The sequence below is a fragment of the Triticum dicoccoides genome, chromosome 2A (assembly GCF_002162155.2).
Source record: "Triticum dicoccoides isolate Atlit2015 ecotype Zavitan chromosome 2A, WEW_v2.0, whole genome shotgun sequence".
NCBI lineage: Eukaryota > Viridiplantae > Streptophyta > Magnoliopsida > Poales > Poaceae > Triticum > Triticum dicoccoides.
This window is the reverse complement of record NC_041382.1, coordinates 747,706,554-747,731,880: the sequence shown is the minus strand read 5'-3', so window position 1 is coordinate 747,731,880 and position 25,327 is coordinate 747,706,554. Positions and strand designations below refer to the sequence as shown.

Sequence of the window (25,327 nt, the reverse complement as noted above, 5' to 3'; positions counted from 1 at the left end):
CCTAGTGATGTCATTTGGACTTACTAATGGACCTCCAACTTTCCAAGCTCTTATGAACTTCTTGTTTGGTCACCTAAAATTTGTTGTGGTTTTCTTTGATGACATATTGGTCTTCAGTTTCTCTTTGGCAGAGCATAAAGTCCATCTAGGTGTTTGACATTATGCAAACCAACAAGCTTTATGCTAGAATGGACAAGTGTTCCTTTGGACAGCAGGAAATAGAGTATTTGGGACATGTAATCAACTCAGAAGGAGTGTCTACTGACCCCTCTAAAATCAAAGCTATTCAGGACTGGCCAACACCAACTAGTGTCATTGAACTGAGAAGTTTCTTGGGTTTAAGTGGCTACTACAGGAGATTTATCCAAGGGTATGGCATCATTTGTAGACCTCTCTTTGATTGCTTAAAAAGGATGCTTTCTCTTGGAAGGAAGAGCAAACAAAGGCTTTCCTAGCACTCAAACAGAAGCTCACTAACACCCCTGTGTTGGCCCTGCCTGACTTTACTAAACCCTTCATACTATAAGTTGATGCTTGTGGTTATGGTTTGGGAGTTGTGTTAATGCAAGAAGGGAAACATGTATCTTATTCTAGCAAGAGCATTGGACCTAAAGCTGCTGCAATGTCAACTTATGACAAGGAGGCTCTTGCCATAATTGAGGCTGTGAAAAAGTGGAGACGCTACTTCTTAGCAACTGCCTTGGTCATAAGAACAGACCAGGAGAGCCTGAAATATATTCAGGAATAGAAAATCACTAAAGGCATTCAACACAAATTGCTGCTGAAGTTGCTGGGATACAATTTCACTATTGATCATAAAAAGGGGAAGGAAACAGGGGTGCTGATGCATTATCAAGAGTCAAATGCATGGTTTCTGCACTGACTGCTAGTGCTGTAACTTCAACTTGGGTGAAAGAAGTAGTTAAGAGCTACAGTCAAGCTAGCAAGATAAAAGAGCTAATTGCTGAATGTATTGTGGTTGCACCTGGCACTACTGCTTACTCCTTTAGAAATGGCATACTCAGGTTTCACAACAAAATTGTGGTGGGAACAACAACTACTTTGAGATAGGAAATACTCAAAACCTTACATAATTCTGAGTTAGGGGGCATTCTGGTGAAACAGCTACTTACCATAGAGTGAAGTTAGTATTCCATTGGCAAGGAATGAAGCAGGATGTTGTTGCATTTGTCAAAACTTGTCCTGTATGCCAGTTGAACAAAGCAGAGCACTCTCCTTACCCTGGACTCCTAGAACCCCTGCATGTGCCAGACTTTACTCGGGCACATGTAAGCATGGATTTTGTAGAAGGGTTGCCAACTTCTGAGCACAAAATTTTAATTCTGGTTGTGGTGGATAGATTTACTAAATATGCTCATTTTATAGCTATGAAACATCCTATAACAGTGCAGGCTGTAGCTAGAGCTTTCTCTGATAATATCTTCAGATTGCATGGCATGCCCTTGGTAATAGTGAATGATAGAGACAATTTTTACTAGTCACTTGTGGCAATAGTTGTTCAAATAACTAAGGATCAAGCTGCACATGAGCACTAGCTATCATTCACAATCTGATGGCCAAACTGAAAGGGTAAACCAATGAGAACTACTTGAGATGTATGTGTTTTCAATAGCCAAGGAAATGGCATGGCTGACTAGCTCTAGCTGAGTGGTGGTACAACACTTCTTTCCACACCTCCCTGCAAATGACCCCATTTCAAGCTCTTTATGGTTTCCCTCCTCCTGTGGTGGCAGAATCGGCACTTCCAGATACTATTTGTGAGGATAGTGATAACTTGCTACAGAACAGAGAAGTGAAAACGGAAGTGATCAAACGAGATCTCATCAAAGCACAAGCTAGAATGAAGTATTATGCTGATAAGAAGAGAAAGGAAAGGGAATTCTTTGTGGGAGACATGGTTTATTTAAAGTTACAGCCTTGTAGACACACTTCACTAAGTCTGCACAGGCATCTGAAGTTACATTCTGAATTCTATGGCCCATTTAGAGTAATGGAGTGAATTGGAAATCATGCTTACAAGCTATTATTGCCAGAAGGTTGCCAGCTGCATTGCACCTTCCATGTCAGTCAACTGAAGAAGCGCATTGGGCCAGCAGTAGTTCCTTCTTCTCACCTCCTCCTTGTTGGTCCTGATGGTATTATAAAGGTGGAACCTGAAGCAATATTGGAAAGGAAACTAATTCCTCGACCACAAGGCAACATCAGCATTCGTGTGGTCAGGTGGTTGGTTAAATGGGTGAATATGCCTATCTAAGAAGCTACTTGGGAGGACTCGGCCTGCATCCAGAAGATTTTTCCTTCTTTTCGAGCTTGAGGGCAAGCTCAGGCTCAATCGGGGGGTATTGTTAGGTCCAGTCCTAGCTCCTCCCCTGTTCCTGCGTGCCAGTGCTATTTTAGTCCATCGATCATCCATCCAACAGCTTACCTTGAAGGATACCGGTTCGTCAGCATAGACAAGCACCATCCGTTCATTGACGATCCGACGGCTACGGAGGACCCAAGTGTCGTTGTGGCCTTTCCGACAAGCCATGTGCTCTGTTTTACTTTCTTCTTCTTTCCACTAGTTGTAATGGCTATAAAGCTAGCCTCCTACCTTATTCTGGACCATGTTGAATTGTATTGGGTTGTAAACCCTAGCTGCATGTGGCGAGCTAAACTACTTTCCCCTTTCTACTGAAGAAACCCTAGTTTCAAGCCCTCTGTTCTTCTCTAAATTGAAGTGATTGTGAGCTAAATTCCCCATTTCTGAGTTCAGGGCTTGACACCTCGCTGCTCCGCCCAACGAGCCTCGATCTCGCGCGTCGCCACGCCCCCGTCGAGTCAAACCGGTCCGCCAACACCGACACCACACGGACTTTGCCCAGTGGCGCGCGCCCTCTGGCGGCAGAGAGGGTCCGCCAACACCGACGCCACACGGACTTTGCCCAGTGGCGCCCGCCCTCTGGCGGCAGAGAGAGGGAGAGGGAGATGGGTGTGGCGAGCGACGGGCGTTCCTGGCGGCGGAGAGGGTCCGCCAACACCGACGCCACACGGACTTTGCCCAGTGGCGCCCGCCCTCTGGCGGCGGAGAGGGGGAAAGGGAGATGGGTGTGGCGAGCGTCGGGCGTTCCACGACCAGCTCTGGTTAGGAGGGAATGACCGCTGAACGGATCAATTCGAGACACAACACAAGGTTGCATCACACATCACACGGGAGAAAACAGCGAGAAAAACGAGAGTTGCATCATGCATTTCATCACGGAGAAGATACAGATCAAGACCAGATCACAAGGTTTGCAGTTCAAGCATAAAGAAAAGAGACCAGTAACACACGGTCGCCCTAGTATCTACACCCACTAGACCAGACCACCACCACCCACAAAAATCAAGCCTCCATCCATCCGCCCACCCACCAAGACGAAGCTGTCAAATGGTATCAATCATGCTCTTCCATCAGTTGCGGTGGTTCTGCAGCTGCAGCAGCCGCGAGTAGGCCCCCTCGGGCCGCGCCACGAGCTCCGAGTGCCCGCCATGCTCGATGATGCACCCGTCCTGCACCACGGCGATGCGGTCCACGCCGCGGATCGTCGACAGCCGGTGCGCCACCAGCACCGTCGTCCGCCCCTTCATCAGCCGCTCCAACGCCTCCTGCAGCACGCTCTCCGACTCGGCGTCCAGCGCGCTCGTCGCCTCGTCCAGCAGCAGGATGGCCGGGTCCTTGAGCACCGCCCTGGCGATGGCGATGCGCTGCTTCTGCCCGCCCGACAGCTGCACGCCCCTCTCGCCCACCGCCGTCCGGTACCCGTCGGGGAGCTGGCTCACGAACGCGTGCACGTTGGCCGTCTTGGCCGCCTCGACCACCTCCTCCTCCGTCGCGCCTTCCTTGCCGTACGCGATGTTCTCCAGGATGCTGGAGGCGAAGAGCGCCGGCTCCTGCTGCACCAGCGCGATCCTGCGCCGCAGGGACTTGAGGTTCAGCCTCCGGATGTCCTTGCCGTCGATCATCACCTTGCCCCCTGTCGGGTCGTAGAACCGCTCGATGAGCGCAATGACGGTGCTCTTACCAGAACCACTAGCTCCCACCAGAGCCTGGCTGCGCCCGGCCTGGATCTTCAGGTTGAAATCCTTGAATATCTCAATGTCAGGGCGAGACGGATACGAGAAGTCGACATGCCGCAGCTCAATGTCGCCGCGAACAGTGGTGACCCGCTCTGCCTCCGGGTCATCGGGCTCGATCCTCGTCGCCCTGTTGAGGATGCCGAAGATGGAGCGGATAGATTCGCCACCACGGACGATCTCTGGTGCAAGGCTGACCGTCTCGGCGACGGAGTTGGCGGTCACGACAAGGACGACGAAGACCTTGATGACCTTGGAGAAGGTCGACCCATGTGACCGCACCAGATGAGAACCGTACCAGAGAATGAGCGCTTCCGAGCAGTAGAGGCAGAGCTGCGAGAGGCCGTACAGAAGGCCCGCGGTCTGGCTGCGGCGCAGGATCTGCTCCTCTGGTATGCGCAGCTCATGGCTGAAGAGAGACATGACCTTGTTCTGAGCGTTGAAGGCCGCCACGGTGCGGATGTTGCTCACGCCTTCACCGGCAACCATGCTGCTCTTGGCGTGTGCTTTTGCTGTGTCACCAGCAAAGCCCTTCATCGAAAGTTGCTGCAAGCATCAAAAGAAACAACACAAAGTTTAGACCATATCCAGTTGCATTTGGTATATTTGGTTCTGATATAGATTTTGATTCAGAGAAGTGCACTAAACTGGTCTCTTTTATCATTTGCATTATCCTAGAGTGAGATACTGTTCAGTACTGAAAAAACTGGTTGACTTCGAGGAAATTACCTGAGCAAAGTTGGCAAGCACAAGAAGAGGGAAAGTGGCCAGAATAAGGATCGCCACTCTCCACTCAATGATAAAACCGACGATGAAAGATGTCATCAGGGATGTTATGTTCTGCAGTATAACTGATATCCTCTCAGCTATCGCCGACTTCACATCAGCCGCATCAACTGCTACACGAGCAGCCACGAGACTAGAGTTGTTTTCTTCTTCATCAAACCAACCAACTTCGTTCCTAAGTATCGCTGCAGCAAATGTCAAAGATTTACTGTAAGTTTAGTATGGGACCACAAAAGTACAATGATTATGATCTTTTTATGGTGCAGCAAGAAATGCATACCAGACAGCATCATCCTCCTAACTCTGGTTGTAAGATTTTCTCCCATTATGCTGAAGAAGTAATGCTGCACAAGATAAGCAACTACGGCGTATATGCCTGTGCCAATATAGATGAACACATAAAGTTTTGTCTTCTTCTCCATTTCAACGGGGTCCTGGTAGTAGAACACATCAAGCATTTCACCCATAACAATGGCGAATGTTGGACCAATGAATCCAGATAGAACAGAACCAATAGCACCCAACACCGCATACGGCCATTCAGGACCATTCAGTTTTAGGAGCTTGAAAAAGTAACCACGTGGTGCTGGGTATTTGAGGCTATTATCTGCGCTTGAGATCATCTCGATGCGCCCATCTGCTCCAGTGCTGTACTGATAGCTCAGGTTCCGTAAACTTCCCGACCTGAGGCTCAGAGATTTGGTGGACAGAGAGCTAGTCAAGTGCATCGAGCGCGACCTACGGGTAGAGGCAGCACCAAGATCTCTGTTATGTGCCGTTTCCTGAAAACGGATCAGGGAGGCATATGCTCCGGAGGTTCCCTTTGCTAAAAGTTCATCATGTGTCCCAGTCTCAATAACTTGGCCTTGTTGTAACACCGCGATCATGTTTACATTTCTGATGGTGCACAGACGGTGCGCAACAATTACGGTAGTCCTCCCAACCATCAGGCGGTCTAGAGCTTCTTGCACAATGTTCTCTGAGTCTGCGTCTAAAGCACTGGTAGCTTCATCAAGGAGCAGTATCTTGGGGTCCTTCAGCATAGCACGAGCAATCGCAATACGCTGTTTCTGACCACCAGATAGCTGAATTCCTCGCTCCCCAACCTATGAAAGAAATACAAACAAATAAATAATCGATTGATTCAACCAGACTTGATGTTATGAAACATATAAAAGTAGACTAACCATTGTGTTGTATCCATTGGGCAGGAGAGAGATGAAACTATGAGCATTGGATGCAGTTGCTGCAGCCTCAACTTCTGCCATTGTGGCATCAGGTTTTCCATAAAGTATATTCTCAATGATAGTAGTTGCAAAAAGGGCAGGTTCTTGGTTTACTAGTCCAATTTGATCCCTCAGCCACCTCAATTGAAGTGTCTTGATATCAACATTGTCCAGCAAAACCTGGCCTGCAATTCAAGGGAATTTAAGGGGATAAGATCCAACTGAAGATATATATAAAGAAATAATAACACATGAGGCCTCAGTGATTAGTCAGGTATTACCTTCATTAGGATCATAGAACCTTTCTATCAAAGCCACGACAGTGCTCTTTCCAGACCCACTGCCTCCAACAACTGCAACAGTTTTCCCAGCAGGAAAGAACAGAGAGAAATCCCGAAAGATCATGGCATCAGGCCTTGATGGATAACTGAAAGTAACATCCTTGAACTCAATATTTCCGTGGACCTCCGCCAACAACTTGCCATCCTTATGATCATGAACTATGGAGGGTTTCTGGCGAATGACCTCCAACAGTTTGTATCCGGCAATCTTCCCTTTGCTGAACGCTCCAAGGTTGGAGAATGCCTGGCCAAGACTCCTGCAGAACCAAAGTTCAAGCAACGACACCAGAGACGTCAGAGCAGCAACAACAAACAAGGGAAAATAGATGAAACAGAACGAAGAATTTTTACTTACATGCCACCAACGATTGCAGAAAAGATTGCAGTAAAGGCCTTGCCACCGTCGCTCTGCCCATTCCTGATGAAGACACCAGCATACCAGAATACTAGCGCCCATGACATGCACGCTATCCCGTAAGTGCACCCAATACCAAGACCTTTTGCCATCCCGGCTTTGTAACCAAGCTTCAGTGTATTCTGGATTGCTTCAGAGTACGAATTGAGAGCTTTGCTCTCTCCAACAAATGAGTAGACTGTTCTAACTTGCGCAATTGCCTGTGAGAGAATGACAAACCAATTCATAGTCAGCACTAGGTGTGAGGTTCCAAGCAACTTGATTCCAGGAGTTACATCACAGTGACAATATAGAACATTGTTTACAGTTAGTTCTATAAAGTGTAGCAAATCAATATAAACTCATGTAATTCTAGGCAATAGTAGAGCATAAGTATATAACTAGGTCAAGTAATTGTAGGCAGTAACAGAGCATAAGGATAACTAGTTTAAGCACTTCTTTCAGAAAACAACTGGCTAAAGCACCTTTAAACTCCGACGAAAAGAAAATTGCACGTGTTTCAAAGCATTTTAGCGCTTTATGTGCACATGACCCATAAATAAACAATTCCGGTAGCATATGGGTGGATTTTCTTTTGGAATACCAGAAAAGCATATACACCAACTCCCTGCTATCCACGGTTGACTGTCTACATCCTATGCCCAAAAATAGTCGTACCCAACCTCCTATATTCCACTGTCATCACACATCATCCTTAGTTTTCCTTTTTGAATACCACATGTTGTCTTCTTCAGTTATTCTCTATGTTCCCCTTAAAATAACCAAGATATCCACGAAAAACTTTATTAATCAGCGACATTTAATATGCTTTTTTTCTGCTGAAGATAGAGTAAAATTTGCTGGACCTGGTTGATTAAGAAAATAAAATGAGAGACGATATTTGTAGGCACTCTGAAAACCAAATCTAAACGTAGGCTCAGTGGGACACTATGGCTAGAAGGATAGCATGTCGTGTAAGTCTCCTTGAAGCACAAACAAACGACAATTCCGGCGCAATGCGCTGCCCCCACCCTAGTTATGGAATTGCTCATAGGATTCCCGAGGAACAAAGGTTCAAAAGCATTAAAGCGATGTTGGTCAGTTCTCAGTTGTCATGCTGCATAAGAATACAAAGATTTTCTCATGTTTGGTTCCTGATCAGCAGGCACCACCAGAAAATTACCACCCCACCTACCCACCACCCTGAATTCAGGCAGGGAAGTCCATGGACGCACTACCATGATGCATAGATTAATCCGACACATATCCTAAGCGGATCCACGACAAATATCCTATGACTAGGAGTAAGAATCAATTATTGTTACCTGCTCTGCGACGACGCCGGCATTGGCGTAGGACTCGCGGCTCTTGGAGGTGAGCCCGGTGAGCGTGTAGGCGTAGAGGCCGCCGGCGAAGGCGATGGCCGGGATGACGGCGACGCTGAGCAGCGCGAGCCGCCACGCGGAGACGAAGCCGACGACGAGGCCCGCGAAGAAGGTGGCCAGGTAGTGCATGAAGTTGCCCACCTTCTCGCCGATGGCGTCCTGCACGAGCAGCGTGTCGGTGGAGACGCCGAAGACGATGTCCCCCGTGCGCGCGTCCGTGTCGAAGAACCCCACGTCCTGCCGGAGCACGGCGTCCAGGTACGCCTTCCGGAGCGCGATCACCTGCCGCTCCCCGGTGTACATCCAGCACGCGATCTCTGCCAAGAACCCAAACAAAGAGTGTTACAGCTTCAGTCACATTGATTCCAAGATGGTACTGCAACGACTTCCACCGGCGCCGGCGAGAACTCCGGCGAGGTCGAACACGCCGGAGAAGGCGACAAACATAATTATTGTTAATTTGTTCCTGTTTGTGGTGGGATGGCGACGGGACGGGACTTGTGTTAGTGAGTGGGGTGGTCTCCGAGAGATGCCCCACAGGCCATGACCAGATCTAGCTTTGCGCATAGGACCCTGTAGTTCTTGCTATTCGTGTACCCAGCCGTAGTGCGCCGGAGGAAGCGAGAGGAGAGGGGCGTGCTGGGTATTTTGCGGAGATGTGGAGGGTGCGCCGGACGGAGACGAGGAGCTCACCTGCGTAGGAGGCAACGCAGACCACCAGTCCGAGGTAGACGAAGTAGAGCGCGTACTGCAATGGAGGAGCGAGGAAAACCAATCAGTGGTGAACGAACACTGGTGACCTTTGCGAGAGGAATGATCCGAAAACAAATCGGACAGAAGATCGAACAGTAGGAGTGGAGCGGGCGATGTAGTACTAGTAGTACGGACCTTGGCGACCTCGTCGGTCATGGCGCGGAGGTCGGTCTGGTTCTTGCCGAAACCGTTGATGAGGTCCCCGAAGAGCAGGAAGAAGAAGGGCATGGCGGCGCCGTGCGCCAGCGCGCCGAGGGTGCCGAGCGCCATGAGCGCCAGGTCCCACCGGTCGGCGAAGGAGAAGAGCTCGTGGAACGCCACCGCCTGGTCCGCCCGCTTCTTGCCCTGCCCCGCCGCCGCCGCATCGCACCCCGCCGACCCGTTCGCCATCTTCTCCGCCTTACCGTCCGCCGCCGGGTCCGCCATCGCAGTGCGCAGCCCGTCCAACCTTCGCCCGCTCGCTCGCTCGCACACGCGCTCAGGCCGCCATTGACGCCGCCGCGCGCAGGTGCATTGGACGGCGAGGCAGGCGGCACTGCTTGGCCTTGCTTTCTTGGATTGGGGCTCCGGCTCTCGCCTCGGGTTTCGTGACGTGCAGGAGAGGTCTGCGGGCTGGGAAGGGAGGGGGGAGGAGGGTGGTGCCTTTGTGCTCCGCGCCGCGGTGGTCAGAAGCAGGCAGGGCCTCGGGGCGAGAGATAAAGAGGAGAGCGCCGAGGCGCGGCGGGGTCAGAAGATCAGACCAACTGGTGGAGTGGAGTGGAGTGGGGTGGAGTGGTGGCCTCACTCGCGGTGAGCTTTTAACCTCACTCGCTCTGTTTTCCTTTTCCCAGACAATCATGCATGCGATCGAAAATTACTAGTAGCCCCTCAATCTTCCACACAATCTACACGGCACAGTTCACATCAGTTTCGATCTACCCCATCATGATCACGAAGGGAGTTACACGATCTAATTGCCCGTGTTGCAACGATGCATACATAGTTTTAGCAGTGATCTTTCGTCCATGATACTTTTCATAATTGGTTCGATCATGTCCAATGTTTGATGATATATTTCGTAGTTATAATGCGATTTTCTGCCAAAGAAAGGTGCTTTTCATAAGTAACGGATAATCCTCTCGTCCGATGGTCAAAGATGTTTTTAAGATTAATGTGATCCTTCCGTCCAAAGATTGGTACTCTTCACAATTAACATGATCATCCCGTATAAAAAAGATACTCTTCGTATTCGACACGATCCTCCTGTCGTGGTGATACTTTTCATGCATTAATGCACGGCTAAAGAATTGCGTTTGTTTGTGGGATGATTATGGGGCATTAATGGCTGCCTGCGAAATGAACGATATGACTACAGACTCCCATTTGATTGTGCGGGTGGCTCTAACCCCACATCAAAATAGTTAGGCCCGTTTGTAAAAAAAATATTCATTTTTCATATGAATATAATCATTTGTGAAATTTTTCATATCTGACCTTTGCATTGTGTTATTGGTTCTCAAAATTCCTATACGGTCCTTTTCTTTTCAGCATATTTTTGGAGAATTTTAAACAGTTGTTCAAACCAAATGTTTTCACTTCATCTGAGAATCCAATGCAACATGTATCGAAATTACTGTGAAACATCCAAACAACTACATTGTACAGTTCTTGCGTTTGACAATCATGTAGAAATCTATACAAGACATGACTTGCAATTCCTACACATTTTCTATGTGTATGTTTCTCATATCATGTGTTCTAAACGGGGCCTTAGGGCATTTTGATTCACAAGATTCACAGAACACATGAATTAAAAAAATGCAAGATTAGAGTGGCATGTCATTTTCAATCCAATGAGATTGGAAAAATACGTGAATTTGCATCAGCAGGTATTTGACATCACAGGGAAAGAAAAATGAGGAATTGAAACGAGAGAATTGAGTGGATGTAAGTTTCCTTGAGAACATAGTTTGAAGCAATCCTTAGAAGAAAAAACGTAAAGATTTCAATCTTGCCAATCAGACAAATGTGCATATGAAAAGTTTCTGAGGATTGAATCCACAAAAAATCCTATGATTTGCATTGAATCAAACGAGCCCTTGTGATTTGTTCAAATAGCCCACTGGTTGGTATCAGAGCTATTTTTCGACAGGCTGCTAGTCGCTCTTCGATCAACTCCTTATAAGTCGTAGTAAAGACTATATTAGCTGCAACAATGCAAGTACAATCCAAACAGCTGCCATGAATAGATTATTGAACTCACTATTGTATGCAAGACACATTTGACACCCGAAAAATAAAACAATATGCTAATGATTCAATGATAATATCCTGTTATACACCATCTATACTGTAGATTTTTTTAATTTCGTAATCCCAAACTAGAAACACCTATCAACGTATACTTATACCATACAATCTATAGAACTCTACCAAGACAGTTAAGGATACACAAAAGACATATGCACCATACTCATGCATGTGACACAAAATTATCTTATGAGATACGTGATTTTGTCTTTTGCTTTTCTCACATTTTAAGAGAAATTGTTAAAGATCTTTTCAAGGCATGATTTTGTCTTTTGTTTTTCTCACATTTTAAGAGAAATTGTTAAAGATCTTTTCAAGACGTGATGTAGCCAAATTAAAAATAATATGTATCTTTTAGTCAGAAAACATGACTTAACTTTAGCACAACATATTAGTTTTGTTATACACTAATAAAAATACATCTTAAACAATTTGAAAATATAAGAGTTTTTAGTATAAATAATTATATTTAACTTTAGCCAGCACAGGGCCGATAACTTGGAACCAGGAAATAGTGCACACATAAACAAAATAGTTCGCTGTTCCTGAGATTGAGAGGCAAAAGTGATGGAGGGTCGCTAGAATGAAAGCGATGATAAATGTGCAACCAATTAAATAAGTAGAGATACACAACCGTCATGTTTTTTTGCCAACTAATTTTTCGCCCTCATCCCTATACTATCATCAAGTTTGGACTCTAACATTATTGCAATATTTTGGATGGCATGCATCGGCAAATAAAAGTGTTAGAAATATACCATACAGGTAATAATATTTATATTATTTATTTTTGCAAAATGAATTTGGGGCATTAATGGTTGTGTGCGAAATGAACGACACGAATATAGACTCCCCTTCGATAATACATGTGGTTCTCACCCCGCATCAAAATGGTTAGGCCTGTTTGGAACGAATGAATTTTTAGATTTTCATATGAATGGAAACATATAGGAAAATTTTCCTACTTAACCTTTGTATTGTGGCATTGGTCTCATAATTCTTATCGATCATTTTCTTTTCTACACATTTTTGGAGTATTTTAAATAATTATTCAAACCAAATGTTTTCACTTCATCTACGAATCCAATGCAGCATGTGTCCAAATTACTATGAAACATCCACACAACTACATTGTACAATTCTTGTGTTTTACAATCGTGTAGAAATCTATACCAAACGTGACTTGCAATTCCTGCACTTTTATTATTTGTATGTTTCTCATATCATGTGTTCAGTCCTCTCTTCTTTATTTTCAGGGTAAATGGTTTCATATAGGAGAAGATCGCCGGCAATGGACCTTCATGGGGCCCACAAGCCTGGGTGGCGCGCCCTGGGGGTAGGGCGTGCCCCCATGGCTTGTGGGCCCATTGAGGCTCTTGTTCAGCACTATTTTCTTCCAAACTATTTATATATTCAAAAATAAATCTCCATAAAATTTCATGTTGTTTTGAGATCCAGAGATTTGTTCTCTCTGTTGTAGCTTTTCCAGGTTAGAATTCCAGCCGCCGGTAATCTCGATCTTTTGATGTATCTTGCATTTTAAGAGAGAAAGGGCATTATAGTTGCATCATAATGTGAAATATAACTTCAAAACAAGATAAATAACAGTAGGAAATCATGATGCAAACTGGACGTATCACACCTATACCAGAATTAACAAAAAAATCAAGGGGGAAAACTTGACGAACAATTTGCGGGCTATTGCAAGATCCTATAATAGGCTTGATTGGAGAAAACATATGGATGACATGCGGGTGCTGAACCAGGATGCATATAAGTACTTAGATGTAATTGAACCTAGCTCATGGTGCAGAGCTTTCTTCACTACATTTCCCAAGTATGACTTGCTACTGAACAATACATGTGAAGTGTTTAACAAGTGTTTTCGACATCTTTTGTTGCATGATACTCATTGCACTTCTTTTTTATGTTGAACTCCCTTCACTTTTCAAACTCAAGGTATATCATTTAAGCAAGAGAAATGCCTATAAGATCCATGCTACAGAAAAATTTAACCAACCCATGACAAGATATTATGCCAAGAATAATGAGGGTCAACATATTTGTGAAATCATATGTCCAAAGATAAGAAAGAAATTGGACAAACAGGTGCAAATGGCCAAAAATTGTGAACCTCTACCAACTGGGAAAGGAATTTTTCTAGTGCATGGTCTCACAGGAAAATATATGGTGGATGTCTACAAAGATAAGTGTGAATGTGGGAGTTGGCAGTTAAGAGGAATCCCTTGTAGACATGCAATTTCTTGCTTTAGGTACGAGAGGATCAATCCAGAGGACAAGGTGTGTCTTTCATATAGCACAAATACCTTCAAGCATTCATACCGCCAGATTATAATGCCTTGCAGAGATGAAAGATTATGGCAAAAGATTATTGGAATTGAAGTGAAACCACCTCAGTATGAAAAACATTATGGTAGGCTGTCTAAGAAGAGAAGAAAGAGTCTTATTGAGATGGAAGAAGGGGGGAAATGAGCAGACATGGCACTATATCCCATTGGAGTGTGTGCAACTCAACATAGGACAACAAAAGAAAGTGCCCATATAAAGGTCAACAAGGGAAATCACTCAGTGTTGTTAAAGGCCACAAAAACAAGGAGGTCATAAAAGGAAGATACAAGTGAAGAGAAACATTCTTACACAGGTACACAAAAATTATTTCTCTATTTATTAGTTAGGTCATTTAATTCTTGAAACTATTGTTCATACTCTGTTTACAGCAATCTAGTACAACAAGTGTTGGACATAGGAAGCAACACACTCCAACTACCGTGCTTGAGACACTCCTTCAAGTATGTTATTCTTTCTTAACATCTCAATTCCTTGAAATGAGTTCCATTGATGTTTGATGCTTCTTTAATTGTAAGCAGGCTCAAGCATCACAGCAATCCCAATATAGATCGCATCGTGAGATGGTTACATTGTCATCTTGGAGGCACAATAACTCATCGCACCCAATTAGCACTGGTTGAGGGAGAATCATTTTGGCGAGCTTGGCTAGTGGACTTCGAGTTCCACAATTGGATTTTGATGTAACGAGCAGCTCCGACCTAAATTCGTTGCTGCTTTTGATATAGTTTAGTATTTCTTTCTTCATCCTTGTTGTGTGTTGAGATTTAGATTTGAATCAAAAGCCACTTGATACAAACCAATATTTCAATAAGTAAGAGTGTTGAACCCAACGAGGAGCAGAAGGAAATGACAAGTGATTTTCAGCAAGGTATTCTCTGCAAGCACTGAAATTATCGGTAATAGATAGTTTTGTGATAAGATAAATCGTAACGGGTAACAAGTAAATAAAGTAACTAAGGTGCAACAAGGTGGCCCAATCCTTTTTGTAGCAAATTACAAGCCTGAAAAAACTCTTATATAAAGCAAGCACTCCCGAGGACACATGGGAATTGTTGTATAGTTAGTTTTCATCATGCTCATATGATTCACATTCGTTACTTTGATACTTTGATATGTGGGTGGACCGATGCTTGGGTGCTGCCCTTTCTTGGACAATCCTCCCATTTATGATTAACCCCTCTCGCAAGCATCCGCAACTACGAAAGAAGAATTAAGGTAAACCTAACCATAGCATGAAACATATGGATCCAAATCAGCCCCTTACGAAGCAACGCATGAACTAGGGTTTAAACTTCTGTCACTCTAGAAACCCATCATCTACTCATTACTTCCCAATGCCTTTCCCTAGCCCCAAATAATGGTGAAGTGTCATGTAGTTGACGTACACATAACACCACTAGAAGGAGAGACAATATACATCTCATCAAAATATCGAACGAATACCAAATTCACATGATTACTTATAACAAGACTTCTCCCATGTCCTCGGGAACAAACATAACTACTCACAAAACATATTTATGATTAAGATCAGAGGAGTATTAATTATCATTAAGGATCTGAAAATATAATCTTCCACTGGATAAACCAACTAGCATCAACTACAAGGAGTAATCAACACTACTAGCAACCCACAGGTACCAATCTAAGGTTTTTGGGCCAAGATCGAATACAAGAGATGAAGTAGGGTTTGAGAGGAGATGGTACTGGTGAAGATGTTGATGGAGATTGACCCCCTCCCGATGAGAGGATCGTTGGTGATGGCGATGGCTTTGATTTCCCCCTCCCGAAGGGATGTTTCCCCGGCGGAACAGCTCCGACGGAGCCCTAAATTGGTTCTGCCCAGGTTCCGCCTCGAGACGGAATTGATCCTTCCGTCCAAAGATTGATACTCTTCACAATTAACTTGATCATCCCTCCCAAAAAAGATACTCTTTGTATTCGACGTGATCCTCCTGTAGCGATGATAATTTTCATGCATTAATGCATGGCTAAAGAATTGCATGTGTTCGTGGGACGATTTTAGGCATTAATGGCTGCCTGCGAAATGAATGACATGACTACAGACTCCCCTTTGATTGTGTATGTGGCTCTCCCCCTACATCAAAATAGTTTGGCCCGTTTGGAACAAATGAGTTTATAGATTTTTCATATGAATGGAATCATATAGGAAAATTTTCCTATCTGAGCTTTGTATTGTAGGATTGGTTCTCAAAGTTCCTGTTAGCGTATAAATGTATTGTCTCATTTTCTTCCATCAGATTGGTCTTTCGATTGCATTGGCTAGAGCATGCACTTCTATAGTTCCTATGCGATTCTTTTCTTTTCTACACATATTTGGAGAATTTTAAAAAATTGTTCAAACTAAATATTTTCACTTCTTCTAAGAATCCAATGCAACATGTGTCTAAATTAGTGTGAAACATCCAAATAAGAAATAACTACATTGTACAGTTCTTGCGCTTTACAATCATGTAGAAATCTATACAAGGCATGACTTGCAATTCCTGCACTTTTTCTATGTGTATGTTTCACATATCATGTGTTCTAAATGGGGCCTTAGGGCGTTTTGGTTCACAAGATTCACAAAACACATGAATATAAAAAAGTGCAAGATTAGAATGGCATGTCTTTTTGAATCCTATGAAATTGGCAAAGTACGTGAATTTGCATCAACAAGTGTCTAGCATCACATGGAAAGAAAAACGAGGAATTGAAACAAGAGAATTGAGCGGATGAAACTTTCCTCGAGAACATAGGTTAATGCAATCCTTAGAAGTACAAAAACGTAAAGATTTCGATATTCGAATCAGACAAATGTGCATATGAAAAGTTTCCAAGGATCGAATCTGCAAACAATCCTGTGATTTGCTTTTGAGCCCTTATGATTTGTTCAGATAGCCCAGTGGTTGGAATCAGAGCACAACCCCTCCCTATACTCGTGGTCGTCCATGATTAGTGTTTGACAAGAGTCCATATTATGTGTGCATTACGTTAAACCACATAGTTCAATCCTAGCATATTCCCTCCCAACCTCTTTTCCAATCAGGGTTAAAAATACCATCATCCTCCTGGAACCAGGGCCGGCCCGTAGGCCAAACAAACAGGGCAATTGTCCAATCCCCTATGAGCTAGAATCCACTACCAAGTGTGTAGTGATCCATATATTATTTGTTTCTATTTATTACGCTCAAAAATCTAGTGAATATGTAGGGTAAACCCCAATTTTGAGAACTAAGTATGCACTAGTAAACACCACATAGAAATAAATCAATGATCATCGGCAACTATTTTTCAATAGGTTGATAGTCGCTCTCCGATGAACTACCTATAAGTTGTACTAAAGACTATATTAGCTACGGCAATGCAAATCCAATGAAGTACAATCCAAACACACGTCATCAATAAGTTATTGAACCCACTGTTATTCACGAGGTAGAAGGGCACGCCCAGGGGGTAGGCGCGCCCCCACCCTCGTGGGCCCCTCGTAGCTCCACCGACGTACTTCTTTCGCCTATATATACTCTTATACCCTAAAAACATCCAGGAGAGGCGCGGAACCACTTTTCCACCGCTGCAACCTTCTGTACCCGTGAGATCCCATCTGGGGACCTTTTCCGGCGATCTTTTTGGTTCTCAATATAAAGTTCTCCTCGATGTTCTTGGAGATCTATTCGATGTAATATTCTTTTGCGGTGTGTTTGCCGAGATCCGATGAATTGTGGATTTATGATCAAGTTTATCTATGAACAATATTTGGTTCTTCTCTGAATTCTTATATGCATGATTTGATATCTTTGCAAGTCTCTTCGAATTATCGGTTTAGTTTGGCCTACTAGATTGATCTTTCTTGCAATGGAAGAAGTGCTTAGCTTTGGGTTCAATCTTGCGGTGTCCTTTCCAAGTGACAGTAGGGGCAGCAAGGCACGTATTGTATTGTTGTCATCGAGGATAAAAAGATGGGGTTTATATCATATTGCTTGAGTTTATCCATCTACATCATGTCATCTTGCCTAAAGCATTACTCTGTTCTTATGAACTTAATACTCTAGATGCATGTTAGATAGCGGTCGATGTGTGGAGTAATAGTAGTAGATGCAGAATAATTTCGGTCTACTTAACACGGACATGATGCCTATATTTCATAATCATGCCTAGATATTCCCATAACTATGCGATTTTCTATCAATTGCTCGGCAGTAATTTGTTAACCCACCGTAATACATGCTATCATGAGAGAAGCCACTAGTGAAACCTATGGCCCCCGGGTCTATTTTATATCATATAAGTTTCCGATCTATAATTCTAGTTTACTATTTATTTTATTTTGCAATCTTTACTTTTCAATCTATACAACAAAAATACCAAAAATATTTATCTTATTATCTTTATCAGATCTCACTTTTGCAAGTGGCCGTGAAGGGATTGACAACCCTTTTATCGCGTTGGTTGCAAGGTTCTTGATTGTTTGTGCAGGTACTAGGTGACTTGTGTGTAGTCTCCTACTGGATTGATACATTGGTTCTTAAAAACTGAGGGAAATACTTAGGATACTTTGTTGCATCATCCTTTCCTCTTCAAGGGAAAACCAACGCATGCTCAAGAGGTAGCAGAACTCAACAAACACCATCGGAGACACCTGTAGAGCATCTTTATAATCATCCAGTTACGTTGTGACGTTTGATAGCACACAAGATTTTCTACGGTATTCGGGAGTTGCATAATCTCATAGTCGGAGGAACATGTATAAGTCATGAAGAAAGCAATAGTAATAAAACTAAACAATCATTATGCTAAGCTAATCGGATGGGTCTTGTCCATCATATCATTCTCTAATGATGTGATCTCGTACATCAAATGACAACACATGTCTATGGTTAGGAAACTTAACCATCTTTTATTAACGAGCTAGTCAAGTAGAGGCATACTAGGACACTCTGTTCTATGTATTCATACATGTATCAAGTTTCCGGTTAATACAATTCTAGCATGAATAATAAACATTTATCATGATATAAGGAAATATAAATAACAACTTTATTATTGCCTCTAGGGCATATTTCCTTCACCCCACCCCCCTTCATGCTCTCAGTGTTACTCATGATCATTGATGTAATTTTTTGACCCTATGGTTGTATAACATGTACCTTGCCCTTAACATGTATTTATAATGTTAAATGATATTTTATGCTTAGTTGCAAAGAAAATAGAGAACAAATAATTTAAGAAATGTTTTCAACAAACATTTTTTTCTTTGTAGGGATTTTGATGATGGAAATATGATCTAAAGGCAATAATGAAGTATTATTTTATTTTCGTGTTCGTAACTAATGTTTATTTTTGTGCTATAATTGCAATGGTTATGAAATATGAGATTCAGAGCAAAATTAGGTTGCATGTGTGGGAACATAAACACCAAGTAGATATTTAATCTCGCCTTTAAGACTATCTCATATACCGAAGATGATTTTGTTTTTGTGATCATATGACAATGATACAATAGCAAGGTTGCTGGCAATAATGAGAATGCATTGTTAGGAGAACAATGGTATTGGACAAACCCAACTTATGCTATACTGCGAGATCCTATTATCACTTTGTTGTATTAATTATCATGTCGTGTGTTAACATCTCGTTCTTGGAACATGAGAATGTCGTGTACCTTCATACCGGATGGTCAGTTTGGGGTTGGCAAACTTTACCTGTAAATGGATGATCATAACAGTAACTTTCAGGTACATCAGAAAAGTATCTCAAGGGGCTCTATAGTTCAAGACTGACTTTTGATCCTCCAACGGTGGAGAGATGCTCTCCGGGCCCACTCGGTACTAAGATATTCATCATCGTGTGGCCAGACACTATGTGATACGATCACGGGGATACCAGAATATGAAAACGATAAAAGAGAACGAAATTGGTAACAAGGATAGCTCGGTATCGTGTCATCAAGTAGTTGCTTCACGAGGATACCGATAAAAGTCTTACAACAAGTTTTGTTATGTATCGTGAAGCAAAGGGAATTGTGTTTTCAAACAAAATGTATGCTCGATAAATATCTTTGTGTGTATGTGGGAATTAATATGGGTGTCCAGACCCCGTTGTTGATTATTGACATGTCCACATAATCTCGAACTTACAGGGTCACATGCTAATTGGTTTCATTTTGATAGAGTACCAGTAGGTATTAGGAGTATGAGAAAAGTGCAATGAAATTGTTTCAGATAATTCCAGAAATGTTCTGGAGGTCACGGAAATTTCTCGCGGTATTGGGAGTGTCCTAGAGGTACCCTGGAAGGCCCAAGAAGGTTCAAGTGCCCCGAGTAGGTTGCCTCCTTGACCGGCCCAATGCATGACAGGAAACACGACCTACTATGATAAATGCACCCATCTCAAAGCTGTGTTTTCAATCAATCTATTAAACCACCCTGAAAATGTCATGAATGTTCTAGAGATCGTAGTACGACAACACCATATGATATGTATCGTTCAAGTTTTAAACATTATCATTTTACCCTATGTAATCAAGTGTAATTCCAACACTCAATCCTATGAATTAATAAGTATATTACATTGTTCAAGTCTAATATGTATGTGGGTGCTCGCGGTTGGGGCGGCCTCGACACGCTATATATATGCTTGCGGCCATTGTGCGCTCCTCTTGCGATTGTGGCAGGTGGGAGATCAGGGTTGAGGCGTCATGCATGCGCTTGCGTCACGCGCAGCGCCACGATATAGTTAGTGGGAGTAACTTAGATAGTAACATAGCGCACTCCATTTTTTTTTGCTTATGTGGCACGTAGTTAATAAGGAGAGAGATGTTTAGAGTAACATAATATGTTACTGTAACATAACGCTTCCCGAGAAAGGATGAGTCTACAAGCTATTAAATGAACTCATCTATGACACTACTATTATGTTACTTTGCACTATGGAGATAATAAATTAGAATAGTGTCATATGCATGACATAGCGCACTCCAATTTTTTTTGCTTATGTAGCACGTAGTTAATGGGGAGAGATGTGTTTAGAGTAACATAATATGTTACTGTAACATAACGCTTCCCGAGGAAGGATGAGTCTACAAGCTAATAAATGAACTCATCTATTGCACTATGAAGGTAATAAATTAGACTAGTGTCATATGTATGACACTAGTATAAGTTACTCCCCACAATGACTAGCCTTAGTAATTCTTTCGTGCCATTAATTGTGTCAATTCAACCTTTCGATCTTCCCACAACCCCAACAACCACACCCACGAAAATACTACACATAGAGGAGCTAGTCTTCTACAATGTTGATCCCAGGGACGAATGCTTATGAGCAATTCATAGAGGAGTTCACCATGCCGTCCCACGGCAGGACCAGCCTCGTGGTGGTGTACACCAATGAGCCGCACTGGGTGGACCGTTGCATCGCCACATTCAAGTGGTTCCTGAAGGAGGACAAGTACATGGTCGTCGGTTTCGACCTCGAGTACACACATGCATGTTGCGCATGATCAGTAGGTCGTCGTCGCCCAGTCGTGCGCGCATCAGAATGGTCACATCTACCACTACTGCATAGGTCACGAGGCCTTGTGATACTGTCAATAGGTTTTCAATAGCCCTGATTAAGAATTCGCCACGGTGCACATCACCAACGATGCAAAGGTGCTCGGTAATTCGGGCATTCTCCTACCCGAATCTCATCAACATCCAGAAGAAATACAAGATCATCGACAACGAAAAGAAGCAGGACTCCCTGGCTGACCTCGCCGCGGTCATCATCGACCCTTCTACGCCGACATGAAAGATGATCAAGAACGGGAATGTCCCACACTCTGTCTGGGAGGACAGACTGAACACAGATCATGTCACCTACGTTGCCAAGGACTTCCACACAAGCTACGACATGTACGCCCGGACCGTCGACATGAGGGTGTGCCTCCGTCCCCTTGTCGGCAAGGGGTCGCGCAACAACAGCCGCAACGGCAATAAGCGTGCCAAGAAAAAGATGACCGTTTCGTAGTTTTATGTAATTCTGCAGCGAGATGTGCAATGCGATTCTTAGTTACTTGTGTAATGGATATTTATGGAATGATGTTTTATAAGCATATGTTTCTGTTCTGCAAATAAAGCATGTTGTCATCGCGCGGACAGAGCAAGTCATATTGCACATGATTCACTTAAAGAACACGTGTGCGATGTCTACCACCATCGCACGCAGTTTTTTCGATCAAACCGTGTGTGACACTTCGCACATGATGTACAGATTATGCAACATCCGCGATGCTTCCCATCGTCGCATGCTAAGATAGATAAAAGATAAGATAAGGTAGGGAATTGAGATACGGGGAAATGAGACAGAAACGACATAAAATCGAAACTGAAGATGAGAGTGTAGCCACAAGGGTGGTGCGTTGTTGCCGTGGCAAGGAACAAGCGACCAAACCCTTATCCATCCGTTTCTTTCACCGAGTTGACCAACGAGCCTCACGCTCCCGAGCAAGAAGAGAGGCCCTCTACCCGCAGCCGGTATCCTCACCCCCGGTGACGGCACCGCACCCCAGCAGCCCTGCCCGGGGAGCATCACTGAGCAGTAAAATAAAAGAGCACAGAGCGGTAGAGCAACAGGCCGCTGAGAGGAGGCCCGGGGCCCAGCGCGCAGAGAGAGAGAGAGACGGGTGCAAAGTGGGGGAGTCGTGCGGCACGGCACGCAGCGAGGTCTGTCCGTGCGCGTGACGGGTTCCTCTGGGCTCTGGCTGCGGGGGCCCCGTGGTGGCCATGTCATGCGCCCCCGCCACGTCTCCCGTCGCCTTTCGCCCATCGACGACGCCTGCCACCGCCTGCACGGCTCCTCGTGGCCTCCTGTTTGGTCCTGACCTCATCCTCCAACCGGATGCTCTGCGCCCTATGGCGGCACGGCAGGCGCCAGCCCTTTGACCGTCCCACCGCCGGAAAAAGCCACAGTGCTCGTGCATGGGCCAATGGCCGGTGGCCGGCGCGGTCCGTGCCGGCGGTACATGCAAGTACGAGGCCGGCACCCACGTTTCGCTTCGCGGCGGTACATCCGGTTCGGGGCAGGGCAGACCCCGTGAACCATTGTACTACGTGTCGACCGGTTTGCATGGTCTTTCTTGGCCGCTTCGTCCCGGCCGGGCACGATCAAATCATGCGGTTACCAGACCCAAACCACGGACGTGACTCCAGTTTTGCTACACGGTACGTGACCCTCCTCCTGAGATGTTCACAGACAATCTCGTAGTAAGAGACTCGCAGAAAAGGCAGTCTCTCCAAAACGATCCTGCCACCCGACTACAGGGGCCTAAACTTTGGCCGCAAAGGCGGAAGATCAATTAGATGCATGACTAATGATGCTGTGAGCTTCCTATTTTCAGTGATCAGCTAGGGCTAACGATGCTGTGAGCGATGCAATGAAGTGTCACAGCCGAGCTTCCTCCCAGGGAAAGATAATGATGGCGGCTGACGACGACGAAAGGAGAAAGTTACGCTCCACTACCACCAGTACATACGCACGCGCGCTAAAATAATGCTGTCACCACGTGGGCAGAAGTGCCTTTTACACTAGATTAATCGGCGCCTTTCGTAAATCAAGTGTGAACCTAGACTTTGACGCTCATGGACAGCAAAACTAACTCTGTATACGTTGGCAGAACACATCGTGTCCCGAATATACAATTACTCCTACTTACCGAGATTACCACTGATGATCAACCTGAGCACCGCACCTGAACCATTCTTACGCGAGCTGTTGGGACAAAATAAGGCAGCGGCCGCTTTCGTGATAATGGGGATCTTTGAAACATCTGCGAAAGCAAAAGTTGAAACAACATCACGCCTACTGCTTGACGGCGATCTTCTTTGACCGCCCACCCATGCATATCTTCATGGACGCACGTCCGTGGAGATGGAGTCGCGCCTATGATTTGGTTGCCGTCGACCCGGATGTTGACGTGCATCTTCTGCTGCCGTTCGCCCTCCAAATACTACCGTCCTCCCAACGAACGAACGACCGGTGTGTCGTCTGGCCAAAATGCTGTCGAGGATGACGTATTTTTTTTTACCGTCAGGTGCTATCAAGTAAAAAAAAGTGTACTGTAAGTTACGTGTTTGAACTGTTACCAGAGTCTCGACCTGTAATCCAAGTTTCTAGTTTACGCATCCAATCGATCGGAGGCAAAAGGTAAGGCAGTACGTTCTTTCAAGAAAAAGAAAGGAAGAGGAAATGTACTACTACTACTCCACTGTAGTACTGCTAGAGTAAACAATAGGCTCCTGTGGCCAAGGTACTTTGGAGGATCACTTTGGTAGCATGGGCAGATTGCGGACATGATTGGCCCCGTCAGAGCCATGCCAGTGTTCACTCCCACGGAATTTCCAACTCACCAAGTGAATACAATACTCTAATGAGAGTGCTGCTCGACGCACTAAACAGACAAGCAGCAGCGTATTATCGCCAGTTAGCCAGTGTCAGTCGGTGCCTCGCATGTTTACGAGCCGAGCTACTGATGCGGGGAGAAGAACATGTGCCTGAGAAAAGCCGGCGAGTTTTGGGCTCTTTTCAGCTCACCAAAGTGCGGAGCTGGGACTAAAGAAAAGGCTGCGTCACTGACGCCGGTCGTGCTCGTGTGCGTGCGTCCTGCCCGGCACACGACGCCCTGTCTCCCCGCCGTCGCACGGAGCCGACGCGCGCGACGGTGGCCGTGCCGTGCACCGGCGGGATCCAGTCGTGCATGCGCCGCGCTCACCGCCACGACGGCGACGGCGACCGTGCCGTGCCGCGTTTTCTCTCGGCGGAATCATATCGGACGCCCGTGCGCTCGGTTTCCGCATGCTCCAAAGCCGTGCGCATCGACGAGGAGGCAGGGTCAGATAAACTCACATGCCGCTGCTGTTGCGATGGGATTACGGCGAAAAGGATGCAGCGTTTTGGCACGCTGTAATGCAATGCCCTGCGCTGCTGGGCACATGGACTGATCACTGGTGTGTGGACGCATGCCTTGGCCGGTTTCCGCGCAAGTTGAGGAATGTTTGAGACATTTATGTTTATGTTTATTCACGTGTACAGCGGGCCACGTACTTACGACCCCCTCTCATGTGTGGAATGCTTTTGTTTTTGTAGCCTGGCTTTAAAGCAAGCAAGTCTATCCATGATTAGGGCCTGTGGGACGCATGATACCTCCCTCGCCAGGCCTGGATGCTTAACTATGATGCTTTCGAAGCTGGTCCCTGCGGTTCATGTCGATGATTAAGGTTGGCTACTGTAGCTACTGTGATAGCTAAGCTGGCCAGGCGAAGCTGCTTAGGAAGCTGCATCTCCACTGTACTGCACTAATGCAACGCTCCAACCATATGCTTAGCGGGCAGAAAAGGTTAGGGGAAAGCAAACAAGGCTCCGAGCTGTGTGACACCGGCGCTAAACCTAAGCGCCCGCACGCACACTCCCCCACCACTAGGCACCACGAGCTAATCCTAGCATCACCATTAGTTATTAACTCGCTAACACGACAGCGCCATTGCACTGTAGTAGTACCATCTGTACTGATCCGCTATAGATTGCTGCTCCAGAATTTACCGTCTCCGTGATTTACACGGCAGACATGTCCATGTCGTTTTGCGTTGCAACGAATTGACGAAGAACTCTTAAAAATCCGAAGTAAAATGT

At 45.1% G+C, this 25,327-nt stretch overlaps 1 protein-coding gene across 1 annotated transcript; it reads right to left on the bottom strand.

Moving 5' to 3' along the window:
* Window positions 1-3,225: 3,225 nt before the first annotated feature.
* Window positions 3,226-9,728, bottom strand: LOC119356885 (ABC transporter B family member 19-like). Its single transcript, XM_037623877.1, has 9 exons — window positions 9,137-9,728; window positions 8,942-8,996; window positions 8,189-8,565; window positions 6,825-7,084; window positions 6,410-6,726; window positions 6,090-6,313; window positions 5,183-6,008; window positions 4,846-5,087; window positions 3,226-4,662 (listed from the first exon to the last, which is right to left on the bottom strand). The coding sequence occupies exons 1-9, from the start codon at window positions 9,425-9,427 to the stop codon at window positions 3,454-3,456; spliced, it is 3,801 nt and encodes a 1,266-aa protein (XP_037479774.1). The 5' UTR covers window positions 9,428-9,728; the 3' UTR covers window positions 3,226-3,453.
* Between the last annotated feature and the right edge of the window lie 15,599 nt (window positions 9,729-25,327).